This window comes from Tachyglossus aculeatus, chromosome 20 (assembly GCF_015852505.1).
Source record: "Tachyglossus aculeatus isolate mTacAcu1 chromosome 20, mTacAcu1.pri, whole genome shotgun sequence".
Lineage (NCBI taxonomy): Eukaryota > Metazoa > Chordata > Mammalia > Monotremata > Tachyglossidae > Tachyglossus > Tachyglossus aculeatus.
The window spans coordinates 28,535,085-28,551,637 of record NC_052085.1 but is presented as its reverse complement, the minus strand read 5'-3'; the positions used below and the strand labels follow the sequence as shown (position 1 = coordinate 28,551,637).

The following is a 16,553-nucleotide window of genomic DNA, read 5'->3' as shown; positions in this document are numbered from 1 at the left end:
GGTTCACACAGACATCTCTTCCAAATGGCAGGCACTTTCAAATTTTTAACCACGGCCACCCCCAACTACCTTCTTTCTGTCCCCCAGTGTTGCATATTGAGACAACTGCCTCATTCACTTACTCTCTGAAGTCGACCCTGATGGCAGCCAACAAGATTCAGCATTACACACTTTCCTTTTCTCCCACTCCCTTCTGATTTTCCTTGCACCCTTTATTCACCCTATAGCATTTATGTACATATCCATAATGTATTTAATTATATTAATGTCTGTCTCCCCCTCTAGACTGTAAGCTCTTTGTGGGCAGAAAACTATATAGTCTCCCAACTACATTACATTATACTTTTCCAAAAGCTTAGTACAGCGCTTTGCCCACAGAAAACACTGAATAAATACAATTGATTGATTAAATGACAGTATTTATTGAGTGCTTAATCTTTGTAGAGCACTGCGCTAAGCTGCGCTTGGGAGATTTCAATAGCATTAGTAGATGTGATTCCCATCCTCAATCAATCAACCAAAATTTATTGAATGTTAACTGTGTGGAGGGCACTGTACTAAGTATTTGGGAGAGTACCATACAACAGAGTTGGTAGGCATGTTCCCTGCCCACAGTGAATTTACAGTCTAGAGGGGTATCACTTCAGTTTTACCCCCAATAATATTATTTCTATGCTCCTTCAAGGACTGCCAAAATAATTGTAAGTGGCTCAGTCGTACTTACTGATTTCTTTTAAATTCCGACGGTAAAGGATTTTAAAGAATGGAAAATGATTTTGAATCATATAAGCGGGAGAGTCATGGACCAAATGCAGTGTTATATTTATCAGCAATTGTCATGCAGCTCATAAGTTTCTGTCCTTTCCCAATTTGTGGCAGTAAAGCTATATTAATTTCCAGCTTCATTAGTGATAAGAATATTCAGGGAACAGAAATGAAAGTAACCTGACACTCCACAATGTCTTATTTAGCACCTCTGGTCCCCAAGCACAGGCCTGCTGACAAGACTTTCTACAGACTCCAACATTTGTCATGATCACAAGCCTGTGAGAGCTGTTGTAATTCAGTGCTTGGGCAACAAGCTATCCATCAATAGTATTTCAATCAACTGTATATACTGAGCGCTTACTGTGTACTGGGCACTGTACTAATGTGCTCTGGCGAGTACAATATAAAAAGTCCAGAGGGCAGAGCTCTAGACTGCAAGCTCATCCTCAATCAATCAATCAATCGATCAGTCATATTTACTGAGAGCTTATAAGGTAGCCCTCTAGACTGTAAGTTCACTGTGGGCAGGGAATGTGTCTGTTATATCGTTGTTTGTATTCTCACAAGCCCTTAGTATAGTGCCCTGCATACAGTAGGCACTCATTAGTACGACTGATTGATAGATTGACTGAAAATAGTTAGCCCAGCTTGCCCCAGGCTTGGGCTCCACACTTTCCGAGTGGAGGAGGGCATTGTTATTCTGGGGGCTGTTTGAATTTCCCAAAGTTACATGGCCTACAGTTGGGTTTAGGTGGGCAAACTATCTGGATCATTTTCTGGCCTCAATTATCCAGATATTTCAGGCCAAAGGGTATCTTTATGGCCTGAACCATCCAGGTGATTTGCCATTACAGACTCCCAGACCTACCAGGAGGGTTCTAGGTTGCCCCTGCCCTTCCTACACTTCACCCTATATTTCAGAACCCAGTGTCTCCTTACTAGTGGACCAATATTAGCAGGGCATCTGAAATAGCCAAATAATTCAGCATCATGTGAGGTTTGAATCACTCAGATCACCTGCCAGGGGTCCCAACCTGAAAGTGTCGATTCAGATTTTCTCCTCCTTGTGACTGCAATGCCACTGAAACTTGGATGACTAATAAGATGCCCCCGGCCAAAAGCAGTGGTTCAAATACCCTCTTTGGAGCATTTCCCAGGGCCTCTACAACATTATATAAACTCATTTCCTCTTCCCACACTCCTTTCTGCATCATCCTTGCACTTGAATTTATTCCCTTTTTTCACCCCTCCCTCAGCCCCACAGTACTTGGGTACATACCTGTAATTTATTCATTTATATTAATTTTTCTCTTCCCATCTAGGCTGTAAGCTCATTATGGGCAGGGAATGTGTCTACTAACTTGGTTACATTGAACTCTCACAAGTGATTAGTAGAGTGCTCTGCACACAGTAAGCACTCAATAAATGATCTGATCCGATTATATACATGCATATTCTTATATATGAATATACATTTTATATATGGTTGTACAAATATATATTCATATTCATTTATATATTCATATATTACTGAATAAAGGTATCATATGTCTTAATACAAATTACTACTAGTTTAAAAGGAAGGATGTAATAAGTGGTAGTACAATTACTCTCAAATGAGCTAATTTTAATCGGCTCTTTTATAGCCCACTCATTTTGATTGAGCTTAATTAACTCTGATTTTTGGTTCATCTCCCAGGTTACAGAGTCTCCTTAATGCTTCTGACCATTTTAAGCATTTTGTAAAATGCCAACATCGCTCCTGCTGTTTTCAGTAAACATATACGGTGGGTTCCAAAACTGAGTGGTGGCTTCATGTTCTGAAGGTCTCAAAAATGAATTCTCCAAGGTAATTCTGCCGTTCCCAGAAGACCAAATAATGAAACGAGTCTCCTATCAGGCACTGCGGTTTTTCAAGCTGTCAGTGCTGGGGGCCAATGATCCCACCTGTCAGCCCCTGATTCAAATCTGAGGAAGTATCAGAAGCCACGTGGCCTAATGGAAAGAATATGGGACTGGGAATAAGAGGAACGGGGTTCTAATTCTGACTCTGCCATCTCCCTGCTGTGTGACCTTAGGCAACTCACTTAACATCTCTGTGCCTCCAGTTTCCTCAACTGTAAAAAGGGGATTCAAAACCTGTTCTCCCTCCCAACTAGATGGTGAGCCCCATGTGGGATAGGGAATGGGTTCAACCAGATTAATTGTATCTATCCCAGCACTGAGAACAGTGCTTGGCACATAATAAGTGCTTAACAGATACCATACAAAAAGGCCCTCCCTTTTCCTCAGTTCCTCTGTCTCTTCTGCATCACCTTGACTCACTCTCTTTGCTCTTTCCCTCTTCTCCCCCTCAGCACTTATGTATATATGTACATATGTATATAGCTATAATTCCATTTATTTATATTGATGTCTGTTTATTTGTTTTGATGTCTGTCTCCCCACTTCTAGACTGTGAGCCCATTGTGGGCATGGATTGTCTCTATTGCTGAACTGTATTTTCCAAGCGCTTAGTACTGTGCTGTGCACACAGTAAGCACTCATTAAATATGACCGAAGGAATGAATGAATAATCCATTGATCAAGTTGTCCTTCACACTAGAAGTAGGCGAAATTCACCCAATAATAATTATGATATTTGTAATGTGCTTACTTATGTGAAGCACTGTAGTAAGCACTGGGGTAGATACAAGATAAGCTCATTATGGGCAGGGAACATGTCTGCTAATTCTGCTGTATTGTACTCTCCCAAGTGCTTCGTACAGTGCTCTGCACTTAGTAAATGCTCAGTAAATATTATTAATTACAGAAGCAGTGTGGCTCAGTGGGAAGAGCCCGGGCTTTGGAGTCAGAGGTCATGGGTTCAAATCCTAGCTCCGCCAGTTGTCAGCTGTGTGACTTTGGGCAAGTCACTTTACTTCTCTGAGCCTCAGTTACTTCATCTGTAAAATGGGGGGATTAAGACTGTGAGCCCCTCGTGGGACAACTTGATCACCTTGTAACCTCCCTCGCGCTTAGAACAGTGCTTTGCACATAGTAAGTGCTTAATAAATGCCATTATTATCCCCCTTTTAGACTGTGAGCCCACTACTGGGTAGGGACTGTCTCTGTATGTTGCCAACTTGTACTTCCCAAGCGCTTAGTACAGTGCTCTGCACACAGTAAGCGCTCAATAAATACGATTGATGATGATGATGATGATGATTAATTGACTGCCTCATAATCAGGTCAAGCAAAGTTCCTGTCCCACATGGGGCTCACAGCCTAGGTCAGGGGAAGCAGAACAGGTATTTTACAGGTGAGGAAACTGAGGCACAGAGGAGTTAAGTGACTTGCCCAACTTCACACAGAAGGCAAGTAGCAGAGCTGGAACTAGAAACCAGGTCCCTTGATTCCCAGACCCATTCTCTCCCCATTAGGCCATGCCACTTCTCATCTACAGGTACCTGCGTGGCTGAAAGGGTCAATATGGAACCCACAGTCAAACACACCATGCACCCCAAAAGCTGACCCTTGTTGTGCTGTCACATTTGCCATTCAATTCATAGCATCTGCTGCTGTTGCTTATATTCCCCTTTGTTCCAAATTCCTTTCTCTGCTTCCGTTCAGAATGAGTGGTTGCTCTTTCAATTTCTCACCCTGAAAGTCTATCCTGCCCAACTGACTCACAGTTTGCAGCTGATGATCTGCCTTGTCTGAAGTTTGGTTTCCAGCTTGGCTCAGTGGAAAGAGCCCGGGCTTTGGAGTCAGAAGTCAAGGGTTCAAATCCCGGCTCTGCCAGTTGTCAGCTGTGTGACTTTGGGCAAGTCACTTAACTTCTCTGTGCCTCAGTTCCCTCATCTGGAAAATGGGGATGAAGACTGTGAGCCCCCCAGGGTCAACCTGATCACCTTGTAACCTCCCCAGCGCTTAGAATAGTGCTTTGCACATAGTAAGTGCTTAATAAATGCCATAGTAATAATAATTATTATTATTATTTTATTGTATCTTTCAGTGTTTTCTCTGCTCTCGCTTTTAGCCTCCCAATTTCAGTTCACCACAGAGCCACTCTTTGAATACCCTACGCCAACTAAACTCATTGTGGTGGGGAGGGAATGTATCCACTGACTCTGCTATATTTCACTCTCCCCAGTGCTTAGTACAGTCCCCTGCACACAGTAAGCACTCAAAAATATTACTGATTGATTGATTACTTGAATCAATTACTCTACTAGAGATTCGGGAACTCACTTTCTGTAAGATCTCCCAACTTCGGAAGGCACTTGTGAGCCTTAAATTTAGATGCATTTTCTAATTTAAATACCAATTTTCGCTACATCTTGCAAAACGGGTTTAAAAAAAACTCTTTTGCTCAAAGTCTTTAGCAGTTTTATAGCGAGTGCTTTGAAATTCTTGTTTGGATTGTAAAAGCGGGTTCTATGACCTGCTGTTACAACGCAGATGAATGAAATGGCACCGGATGTCCCGGAGAGATATAAATCCATTACCTTTCACTGGCACAGAGTTCACTAAAAATGTGGTAAAAGGGGGCAGCCTAGGAAATCAAATTCTCTTGTGGCAATTTGTCCTAGAGAAAAGCCAAGCATGAAATTCATCGTCGCTGTGCAATCTCTCTTTTTAAACCCCCCAAATATCAATCTATGTCAACATATAAACACATGGCCAAAAACATATTCCCAAAATATTATGGTCCTGTCCAATCGGTATACTCTGCCAGGCTAGGGGTAGAAGTGTCAATCAATCAATCACTGGCATTTATTGAACACCTGAGTGCTTCTCACGGAACTGAGAGCTTAGAAGAGTATGACAGTAGCATAACATGCATTCTCTGCCCTCGAGGAGTTTGCAATCTAACAGGGGAAACAGAGAAAGATGACTTACAAATCAATCAATGGTATTTGTTGGCAGCTTCCTGTCTGCAGAGTGCTGTACTAAGTGCTTGGGAGAGTGCAATGCAATAGAGTCTAGACACATCCCTGCTGTCAAAGAGCTTACAATCCAGTGGAGACAGACAGAGAAAGCCAGAGGAAGAACAAGGATAAAGAAAGAAGTAGTAATAATTGCGATATTTGCTAAGTGCTTACAAGGTGACATGCACTGTACTAACTTCTGGGGTAGATACAAGATAACTAGGTTCCACATGGGGCTCAACATCTACGTAGGAGGGAGCACAGGTACTGAATCCCCATTTTGCAGATGAGGGAAGTGAGACACAGAGAAGTAATGTGACTTGCCCAAGATCACCCAGCAGGTAAATGGCAGAGACAGGATTAGAACCCAGGTCCTTCATTCATTCAATCATATTTATTGAGCGCTTACTGCATGCCGAGCCTTGCACTAGGCTCTTGGGAGAGTACAATATAACAATAAACAGACATATTCCCTGCCCGCAATGAGCTTACAGCCTAGAGGATGAACTCTGAATCCTAGGCCCATGTGCTTTCCACTGGGCCACTCTGCTTCCCTAGAACAGATTCATCAGGAAGAACTAACTGAATGAATTAACTGAAAGTACAGATAAATAAATATACCAATAAATAGAATCTACACAAGTGTTATGGCCTGGAGTACTGTGAATTAATAGGAAGAAGCTTTCAGACCACTGTCCCTGACGAATTCCAAAGTACACTCCCTTATTCATAAAGTTGACAATATACTCTCCTGCTCTTAGAAATGACTAACAAACAGTCTGCTTCTTCCTATAATTAGCATCTGAGGGACAGAGCTCTGGAGTCTGAAATAAAGATCTGAATAGTAACAACCTAGAACAGTCTGTTCTTATCACCAGGCTCACAAAGAGGTCTTCTGTGGGGGCAACACTGAAGCTCATCTCTCTTTCATCCATTTCCTTTTGCCAGTAATTAATGCCTTCCCTTGGAGCGAGGAACAGTGCAGCAACTTTCATGGGTTAAATGTATACATGAATGTTGGTAAAAGAGTGCTTCGAAGGATGAAAAAATGCTGTTTTTTCCAGTTTGGCAACTTGGCTCACAACTTAGAAAGGCTCAAAATCCATTCCTTTCCCGTAGTTCCCTGGATCAATCCTCACTGATCACCAGGATAGTGTGGAGAGCCCAATCCATCCTATTCCTCTGTATTTGCAATCCTCTGTCTGGACGGGAAGTGATCTCAGTCAATCCACTGATACTTTACAGCAAACAATTCATGTTGGTCACCAAACAGCCTACTATCAATCAATCAATGGTATTTATTGAGCATTTACTATGTGCAGAGCTCTGTACGAAGCACTTGTGAGAGGACAATCCAACAGAATTAACAGCCACATTCCCTGCTCAGAACGAGCTTACAGACTACAGTCTAGCTTCCAATCTACAGTCTAGTACAGAGCACGAGGACTACCTACTGCTTAAACTAGGCAGGGGGAAAAAAGCAGATGGAATATCTTTCACCCAGGAGATTTATCAACCATCTTCCAATGGAATGCCCTATTTGTTTTACCTGACTTACTTAGAAGTCAAGTTCAATGAGCAGGGATGGCATCACCCTATGATTCAAGCTGCTCAAGATTGCCATTAACTCAGGATAAATAACAGGCATCATAGGTTTTACCAATCCACTGATCCCTCCCTTCTCAGAAGCATTCTCTCATTGTCACCTACTTTAGAACATTAGCCTTCAAGGTTAAGTCTTATGAGACAGGCTTAAAAATATCTGGTCCATCAGTGACTGTAGCAATAGAATCCCTGGAGGAAGAGTATCACTGAGCAGAAGATTAAACCAAATGGCCCTTCCTCCCCTGCAGGCACAAGGGAGTAGAGGATGTTTACTGTTATACTGTACTATCCCAAGCACTTAGTACAATGGTCTGCACACAGTAAACGCTCAATAAATACAATCAAATGAATGAATGAAATGCCCCTCTGGAACTGCCTCTGGAGAGATGGAGGAAAGTGAATTTCCAGGAAAGCTCAGTGTAGGATGTCCGAGGCTGGTAAAAGAACTTGATCTCAAATCCTTTAAAATTCATTTTTACTTCTGTTTCGTCCTCGTTTCCTCCTAGCTCACGAACCTGACATTTCTATGTGACACGCCTAACCCCACACTGGCCTTCGGAAGGCCAGCTGGGTAACTGTGAAGGTGGATTAATGAATTTTCTGACTTTTGAGCGTAGATTCCTGCAGCGAATGATACTTTCTAGCCAAGGGAGTTGGGTGACTGGAATTCATTTCACTGCTCTTTCGATACCCCCGGCCTCACAATGAAAATTCTGCTTCTGCACTTAAATGTCAAATCTTCCATTAATGAGCTTAAGACTGAATAACCACAAGCAGTGCCATTACTAGTTCAAAACCACAGTAGATGGCAGGGCAGGATTCTACCTCTAATAGGGGTACCAAAGGATTAGAGAAGCAGCGTGGCCTAGTGGATAGACCGGGGTGTCAGAAGGACCTGGGTTCTAATCCAGACTCCACCACTTGCCTGCTGTGTGACCCTGGGCCAGTCACTTCACTTCTCTATGCCTCAGTTGCCTCATATGGAAAATGGGGATTAAGACTGTGAGCCCTTGTGGGGTTGGGACTGGTCCAACCTGATTTGCTTGTATCCACCACAGCGCTCAGTACAGTGCCTTGCACATAGTAAGCACTTAAATACCACAGTTGAGGCTGGGAGGAACAGTGTAATAGTGGTATCCCCTTCCTCCATCCTAACAGTTACATCCTCTATCGACGCAAACCTTCAAATCCAATATGCTACTTTGGATCTTTCCCCTCTAGGAGATTTTCCTCAGACCCAAGGAGATTTCCAGTTAAAGCCAAGCTAAATATCGTACACATCACAAACCGCTCTCCCAGTGGCTAGCAAGTCAACGAGAGCCACCTCAGCTCAACAGGCAGCCATCCTGGCCGTGGGATCCGGGAACTGTCGAGAACCTGGAAGGCAACACCGCCCGGTCTGCTCACCTTCGGTGTGGACGGCAGAGACGTAGGTCCAGTTATATCTCTTCACGATGTCCACCATGGCACGGGCTTGCTGAGCGTCGGACGGCACCACCCTCATGAAGTACTTGAACAGAGTCTTGTCGCTCAGGTCCATGCTTGTGGCCGAATAGGCGATCTGAGGTATATTGAAGAGCTGAAGCAAATTCTGCACCTGAATGGCCACAGAGCTGGAGCCGGGGCCGATCACGCCAACGATGGGCTTCTTGGAGCGGAACGGTGTCGAAGACCCATCCGTACAGCGCACCAGGCCCTCTTCCTCCTCTGAGGAGATCAAGGAGTCCCTTATGAACTCAATGCTCTGCTCCAGGGCTACCGCCGAGTGCCAGCACGAGTCCCTAATCTCACAGCCTAGCGTGATGTTGGGCAACAGTGTTGGGTCCGAATTAATCCTCTCGATTGTGTGGAGCATGGCTTCCACCCTCTGGATGCCATACTGTTCCCTCACCTCTCCACATTTCCTCTCATGGACCTTGTCAACGGTGGGTTGGTGGTGGACGGAAAACAAAGCCCCGATGATGATGTCACCGGGCATGTGCGCAACCACCCTTCTCTCATTGGACTGGGCGGAAACCAAAAAGCCAACGTTCCCACAGGCATCTTCCTTCCAAAGCAAGATTGCCAGAAACAACAAAAGGACCATTTTAGGGAATGGGTTAAGCCAGGAGAGATAGCATGATGGAATAAAATGGTGGAGTTTCTAAAAGAAGAGGCTGGATACGTTCTGGAGGGTCCAGAGAGCCAGCTGGAAATCAACCCGCCATTTCTGCTTGTTCTCTAAAGAAACTTCATGATCTCCTGGGTCATGTCTATGTTGAGAGGCACATGAGACCATACTCTTCATTACCTGGAAGACAAAACAACAAAGGCCTTTAAAACTAAATGGCGATTCCAACTGGATCTACATTTCAAAGTGGAATGGGCTGGAGTGCAAGGGAGGGAGATTTCTCCAAAGAAAATGATTTTCTTCAGGTCCACAATAACTTGGGTATTTATTAAGCATTTTTTATATGCCAAGTGTGGGGATTAGATGACCAGATTGAACAAAGTCCTTAACCCACCCGGATAAGAGCAGGCAGCTTACCCCCATTTTACAGAGGATGAAACCGAAGCACTGAGAGATGAAGGGACTTGTCCAGGGTCACATGGCACACCAGAAGCAGAGTGTGGATTAGAACCCCGGTTTTCTGTCTCCCACCTTTTCTGTCTCCCACCCCTGATGGTCTACAATCCCTCCCGAGACAATCCTCGGGCAAATTGTGTGTTCTTTGGTTGTGTGGGGAGGACCCAAATGATTTTGGAGGAGAATTGCTCAATACCCTAGGGAATTTCACTAGTCAAGACATATTCCAATAGTAAAATCCTCAATGCCCCATCCTCCAAGTCTTACATGAACTTCAGGGAGGGGCTTCAAACGCGGACGGTTTTGATAGCTGACACTCGGAGATGCTGATTCAGTTGTCTGCTTAAGCAGCAGAAACTCTGTGTGCAAAGCCCTCATAAACATAGAGCTTTTGGTGCTTCTTCAACCCCTGCCCTGACTTCCCATCTGACCACCACCCGGAGGGTCTAAGAACCCTACCCAGATTCCAGCCAAGCTGGCCACGACATGACAGAGCAACAGAGTCCCTAGCACTGGGCAGTAGCTGCCAATTAGATGGACTCCTCAGCCAAATCAGGAGACCCACAGCACATATTCACCTGGGGAAAAAAAAATCCCAACCTTTTTGGGCCGAAATCAGCGGTTTCCAGCCAGTCCTCAGATACTAAGACCATATCTGCTGTTGGCCGATCCCGTTTGGGTTGGAGTGAAATGGTTGTTCCTCTAAGCAACATTTGGATTTAGGATTTCTTTTTCTTGTGGGGGGAAAGGTGCAAATGATCCCATCCTGACTCAACCAATAACCACACCCCCCAGAGATTTTCATAACTGATGAGCTGATTGGAAATCCAATTAAATTCCCCCCCACCATTACAGTGACTAATTTCAATCCATTCAAACATAAACAACCAAACATTTCATCACATCTACAGAGCAGATTAGTTCTAGTTCCTGCTTTTTAACACATTAAAATGTTTGCTCAATAAGATATATTTTAGGTCCCATGTAACATAAACAAATGATGCAATACTCAGGGAAAGCACCCAAATACTCAATATGCATGAAGACATTTTGCTCTGGACAAGTTCTATATCCTGAATGAAAACCACACACACAAATGTGCATTACCCAGTGGTAGTAATATTTATTGAACACCCACTGGGTGCTATGCACTGCACTAAGCACTTAGGAGCACAATATGTCTTTGACCTCAGGTCCCATATAGGTCTTTTCAGCCACAAACGCACTCATTGGTGAACTTCACCATCCGTGTGGTCTTCAGATATGAGAAGGACAACTATACACAAAACACTTGGGAAATATAAAACAAAGAAGTAACACAATCTCTGCCCAAAAGGAACTTACACATTAATGCAAAGCATTTATATTCTAGGGGAACTTAGATAAAAAACCAAAGTATGCTCTTAATTCCCCACTTAGAGAAGCAACATTGTCTAGTGGGTAAAGCCCAGGCCTAGGAGTCAGAAGGACCTGGGTTCTAATTCTGAGTCTGTCACTTGTCTGCTACTTGACCTTAGGCAAGTCACTTTACTTCTCTGGGCCTCAATTACCTAATCTGTAAAATGGGGATTAAGACTGTGAGCCCTATGTGGGACATGGACTATGTCCAACCTGATTTGCTTGTAACTACCCCAGTGCTCAGTAATAATAATAATAATAATGGCATTTATTAAGCACTTACTATGTGCAAAACAGTGTTCTAAGTGCTGGGGAGGTTACAAGGTGATCAAGTTGTCCCACAGGGGGCTCACACTCTTAATCCTCATTTTACAGATGAGGTAACTGAGGCACAGAGAAGTTAAGTGACTTGCCCAAAGTCACACAGCTGACAATTGGCACTGTTGGGATTTGAACCCATGACCTCTGACTCCAAAGCCCGTGCTCTTTCCACTGAGCCATGCGGCTTCTCATAGCACAGAGACTGGGACTTAATAAGCACTCAAAAAATACCATTATTACTATTATATCCCAGACTGCCACTTCAACCTGTTGACCACCTTAACCACTCTGAGTTTTCCCACAGCACTTATGTCCATAGTTTATATTCCCTATTATTTTAGATAGCATGTGTGTCGCTGTAGTGTTTGGGTGGTTGTCCTTCCCTTTCAAAGAGATTTGATGGATGGTGAACTTCAACAAGAGGGTGCATGTGACTGAAAAGACCAACCTGGGACCCACAAAGCTGGCACCCTTGTGCACACATACAAAGCTGCCCTTTGGTGTGTAGTTACTAAGCTTGATGTTTCCAGCACCTGGGGCTGTTCTCTCATTTTTGCCTCCTTGTCTCTTTTTCCTTATGGGGCTTCTGCTCCAAAAGATCTACTCCTATCAGGATATCATTAAGCCTCACTGGTTTTACTCTGGAAAACTGATTCCCAACAGAACGTTGTCTGAGGTTTGGTTGTCCTGTGTCCTTGAAATGTTTTCCCTGTCCTCCTTGCTCTTGATCCCCCAATTTCAGCAATCCACAAAGAACTGACCCATGTATCTATCTCCATTTCTCTCTTCCTCCTAACTGTCATATACTTGAGTCTCTGCCTCCCCTAAAAAAACTGTGAACTTTTTCAAGGGCAGTGATGATGCCTACTGATTCTATTGTCCTTACCAAGTGCTTAGTACAGCATCCTACACAGTGCTCAGTAAATGCTGCTGATGGTCTAATTAATTGGTCTCAAGAGAAGACAGCAGAATCCAGGGGAAAGGGTGGGACTCATACCTCAGCACCAAAGGGAAAATCACCTCGCTTCCATTATTTCTGGCTGAATGTTAGAGTGCAAGACATGCAATAACACTCAGAAGCTGACTGTAAGTCAGTTTAATGAGTGCTTTAGTAGCCTGCGAAGACTTGAATCAGCCCTCTGCAGTAGAGCAATAAAAACGATGCGGCTCAACTTAACTAGTCTAAATTGAATTACAAAGCATTGCTCCTACCCATTTTCTAGCCTTCAACTCCAATCCCACTGTGGATCAGCAGCCTCTGAAGACAGTTTTAGAATCATTCATGTGTTACTTATAGGTTTGAAAAATGACTAGAGGATCCATGATCGCAATACCTGGGTGGATAAAATTGTATTTACCAAATGAAGCCAATGAAGAAAAGTGTTTTTTGAACACTCTCCATTCCTCACCATAAGTTATATACCGTCACATTCAGACGTTCCCTCAATACTTAGAATGCCCCATCAGTATCACCTTCAGAGAGGCACCTAGATCTTGTAATTGATATGATAGTAGTAATAATAATAAATAATTGTAGTATTTGTTAAGCGCTTAATCTGTGCCAAGTACTGTTCTAAGTGCTGGGGTAGATACAAGATAATTAGGTCCCACATGGAGAGCACATTCCAATAGAGAATAGGTATTGAATCCCCATTTTGCAGATGAGGAAACTGAGGCACAGAGAAGTTAAATGACTTACCCCAGTTCACACAGCGGCTAAGTGGCGGAGGTGGAATTCAAACCCTGGTCCTCTGAATCCCAGACCCAGGCTCTTTTCACTGGGTTGCATTTCTTCCCCAGTGGATCTGAGGCCACATCATCAGTATGCATTGACTACTTTCTGTAAAGCACTTGAGAACATACAGGGAGAAGGAAAAACGTCATAGCTCCCACCCTTGAGGAATCTGCAATCTAAAGATACCTTTGCTCATTAGAATCTCCAGGGGTTTAACAAATATTGGAAATACCTTTCATCCAAGTCTACATAAACAAAATGAAGAGTGGGGCTGAGCCGGAAAACCGGATAATTCAGATTCCAGACACTCCCTAAAATATTCAGATAATTGAACAAAAAATAGCTCAGGGCATGACTCACAGATCATTGCCTCATTTTCTCTTCGGACTGTCATATCAAAGGAAGACACTGTATTCTATTAGGAATATAAAAGCATAAACAATGAATCAGATCAATGATACATCCAGCCCAGAATCTGGGCTTTCTGATTGTGGCAATACGAAGCTAGCAAGAAGCATATGATGGTTGTTGTCCTTGCTCTCTGACAATGTACAATCGAGCAATGCAACAACGGGCAATCTAAAGTCCTTAAACTTTCATTAGGAACCTCTAATTTTTCCTTCTAGAATCCTAACATCCTTCAATCATTCAAATTTATTAAGCACGTATCGTGTGCTGGGCTATGCAGTAAGCGCTTGGGAGACTACAAGATAGCAAAATTGGTAGACATGTTCCCTGTCCGCAATGAGCTTAAAGCCTAGATGGGGAGAGTTTCCTTTAAAACTCCTGAAGCACCCAAAACAGTATCAATTTGAGAACCGGTTGACCAGTATCAGTAATAATAGCATTACAAGAAGGGTGTGTAATAAATCTTAAGAGCTCAGGATTATTGTTTTCGGTCTGACTGTACCTTATCAAGCTTGACCCAGGCCGCTTTAGCGAAAAGGTCGAGACATCTTTCAAATCTTGGACTTGGGGGTTCACATTTAAATCGTTTCATGTCACTCGTTTTGGATTTCCCCAAAAAGGCCATAAGGAAATGTTTCTCAAGCTTCAGCTGTCCTATCCAGTCGTTTTTGTTATGTACATGAACTGTAAGTTGCAAAATGAACAGCAATTGCAACAGGAAGATAAAACGAACTAAGATGATTTTGCGGAGCCATCAAGACTAGTGTCTCAGAATCACCGAGAAACTCCGAAATGGCTTCAACCGAACACACCCTAAGCTGTAATGATTTACTCTTCTTCTGGATCTTTAAGCTCTCTGTTGCACCGCTGAATAATATGGCAAATTGAATTTCAAAATCCGTTTTAATTACTTTTCTGTAAAATAGGATGAATCCAAATACCGTATATTACCCTAAGAGCGCCCACTAGTGTCATTATAGTCACGAGCTGTTCTGAGTTTCCCCATAACCATTTAGGTTTTAAGGTTTATAATCAGTGGCACGGAAGCAGAGGCTGGAGATGCTTTCTTTTTAACTCTGGGAGCAAACTTCAATGGGGGAAAGTGATTTTATCATTAGTGGATGGTTTGTCAGTCCTATACCTTTGACAGTGAGTAGCAACTACAGTAAATGAACAGTGATTTACTATTCTGCCAGATTATCGTCATCAACAATATTTTCTCGAGCGCCTTTGAGTTCGGAGCATTTGGGGTACATTCAGAAGTACAAGACTGGATTACTGCCCTCAGGGTACGCCCAGACTGATGGGAAAGACAAGAATGATAACTGATGAATGTATACAAGGCAAAGCAACCCCACGTTAGAAATAGATCAATCCAGGAGGATGAATTAAATCGGTAACAAATGAATCAAGAGTAAGTGCATAAAAATGTTAAGACGGAAGAAGGAATGGCAAAACTGGAGGGTTTGAGGAAAATTCACCAGGAAATCGCCCACCTTCCCAACTTGTCCACCAAGAGAGCCCAAAGTACTCTACTCTCTGATTCTCTCCATCAGCCAGTGGTGTCTTCCACCATCTCAGAATAAAAGCAACAGAATTACCAAGCCCTGTAGAAGTTGTCAACGCTGAGAATGGGGGACAGCGTTAGGGAAGGGAATAAAATGAGGGAATTCTGGGGACTGGGGAGGGACCCTCAAGGGGTCTAGAAGTAGGAGCTTCCCTAGTGTCATAATAACTGGTCAGTAGGGGCTACTAGCCCCTGCTTTGGTCTGGCCCATCTCAGCCTCCTAAAGGTAATTCAGGCCACGAGTTTACTCATCTTACATAAGGAGAAGAGTTTCTCTCTCCCTCCTGTCTCCTTTCTTATCCTTTCTCCTCTTTCCTCTACTTTCTCCCCCGCCCCAGCATCCACTCCCCAACACTCACAAATTCTGTTCATCTCCTGATTTTCCTTCCAGGTGCCCTCTCCCTTCAAACATCTGTACATACCTCTTTGCTGCAAAACTTAAGGACATTTCTCTAAAGCTGAAGAGTCCAGATTTTGAATTCTAGGAAATTTAGGATTCAACCTCTCCTTGCTCCAGGTCTCACAAGCGCAGCAAATATATGAGACTATTTGATCTTCTGCCCTATTCGTCCTGCGCTGAAGCACCCAGCCTTGCATGAGTCTCGATGCTGGTGTTCTGGATTCTGCTTCTTTAGGAAAGACGGTAACATTGTTCTCTGTGCAGTGATCATGTTTTGTAATCTTAGATTCCTCAGCCTACCCTATCCCCTAGCCAACCATTGAGTGAAATTAGCTGTTAGCTATTCCATCCATTAGGCTATTCAAATTAAATGGACCAAACCACTTGGATGTTTAAAAAAAAAGAAGGTTATTCATAATTCATTGTTTCAGTTATAGCAACAAGTATATGCTTACGTAAAGAAATCAAGAACATAAGTATTCTCTAGGGAAATCTACAGATGAAGAAAACTTCTGAAAGTGTTTAAGATTTAAAATTTAAGTTTTAAGATTAAGGATCTTAAAACTATTTGCTCATTATAAAGACATGAAACCTTCAAACACTTGTCGCCCAAAAAGTGGATTTCTGTCACAGAAGGCTTTAATGAATGAATCTAGTGGTGATTTTCTTATTTCCACCTATTTGATTCCATGACAAATGATGGTGTGACCTCCTCAGACCAACAACAGTTCCCACTGCCCCCCAAAGAGAGAATTATTTTCAAAAGGCAGAAGGTACTTCTGAAGGTCTCTGCTCTCCCCAAAACCCTTTCGCCTGAGATGAAACATGCATTCAGTCATTCAGTCGTATTTATTGAGCGCTTACTGTGTGCA

General features: G+C 43.1%; 1 protein-coding gene across 3 annotated transcripts in view; it reads right to left on the bottom strand.

The window, feature by feature from the left end:
• The window catches only part of GRM5 (glutamate metabotropic receptor 5), a 205,589-nt gene that overhangs the window by 184,295 nt on the left and 4,741 nt on the right, over window positions 1–16,553 (bottom strand). For all 3 annotated transcript variants that reach the window (XM_038762028.1, XM_038762030.1, XM_038762029.1), the window contains exon 2: window positions 8,694–9,576. In XM_038762028.1, coding sequence (XP_038617956.1) covers window positions 8,694–9,372 — 679 coding nt within the window. In that variant the 5' untranslated portion in view covers window positions 9,373–9,576. The remainder of the gene's footprint in view (window positions 1–8,693; window positions 9,577–16,553) is intronic.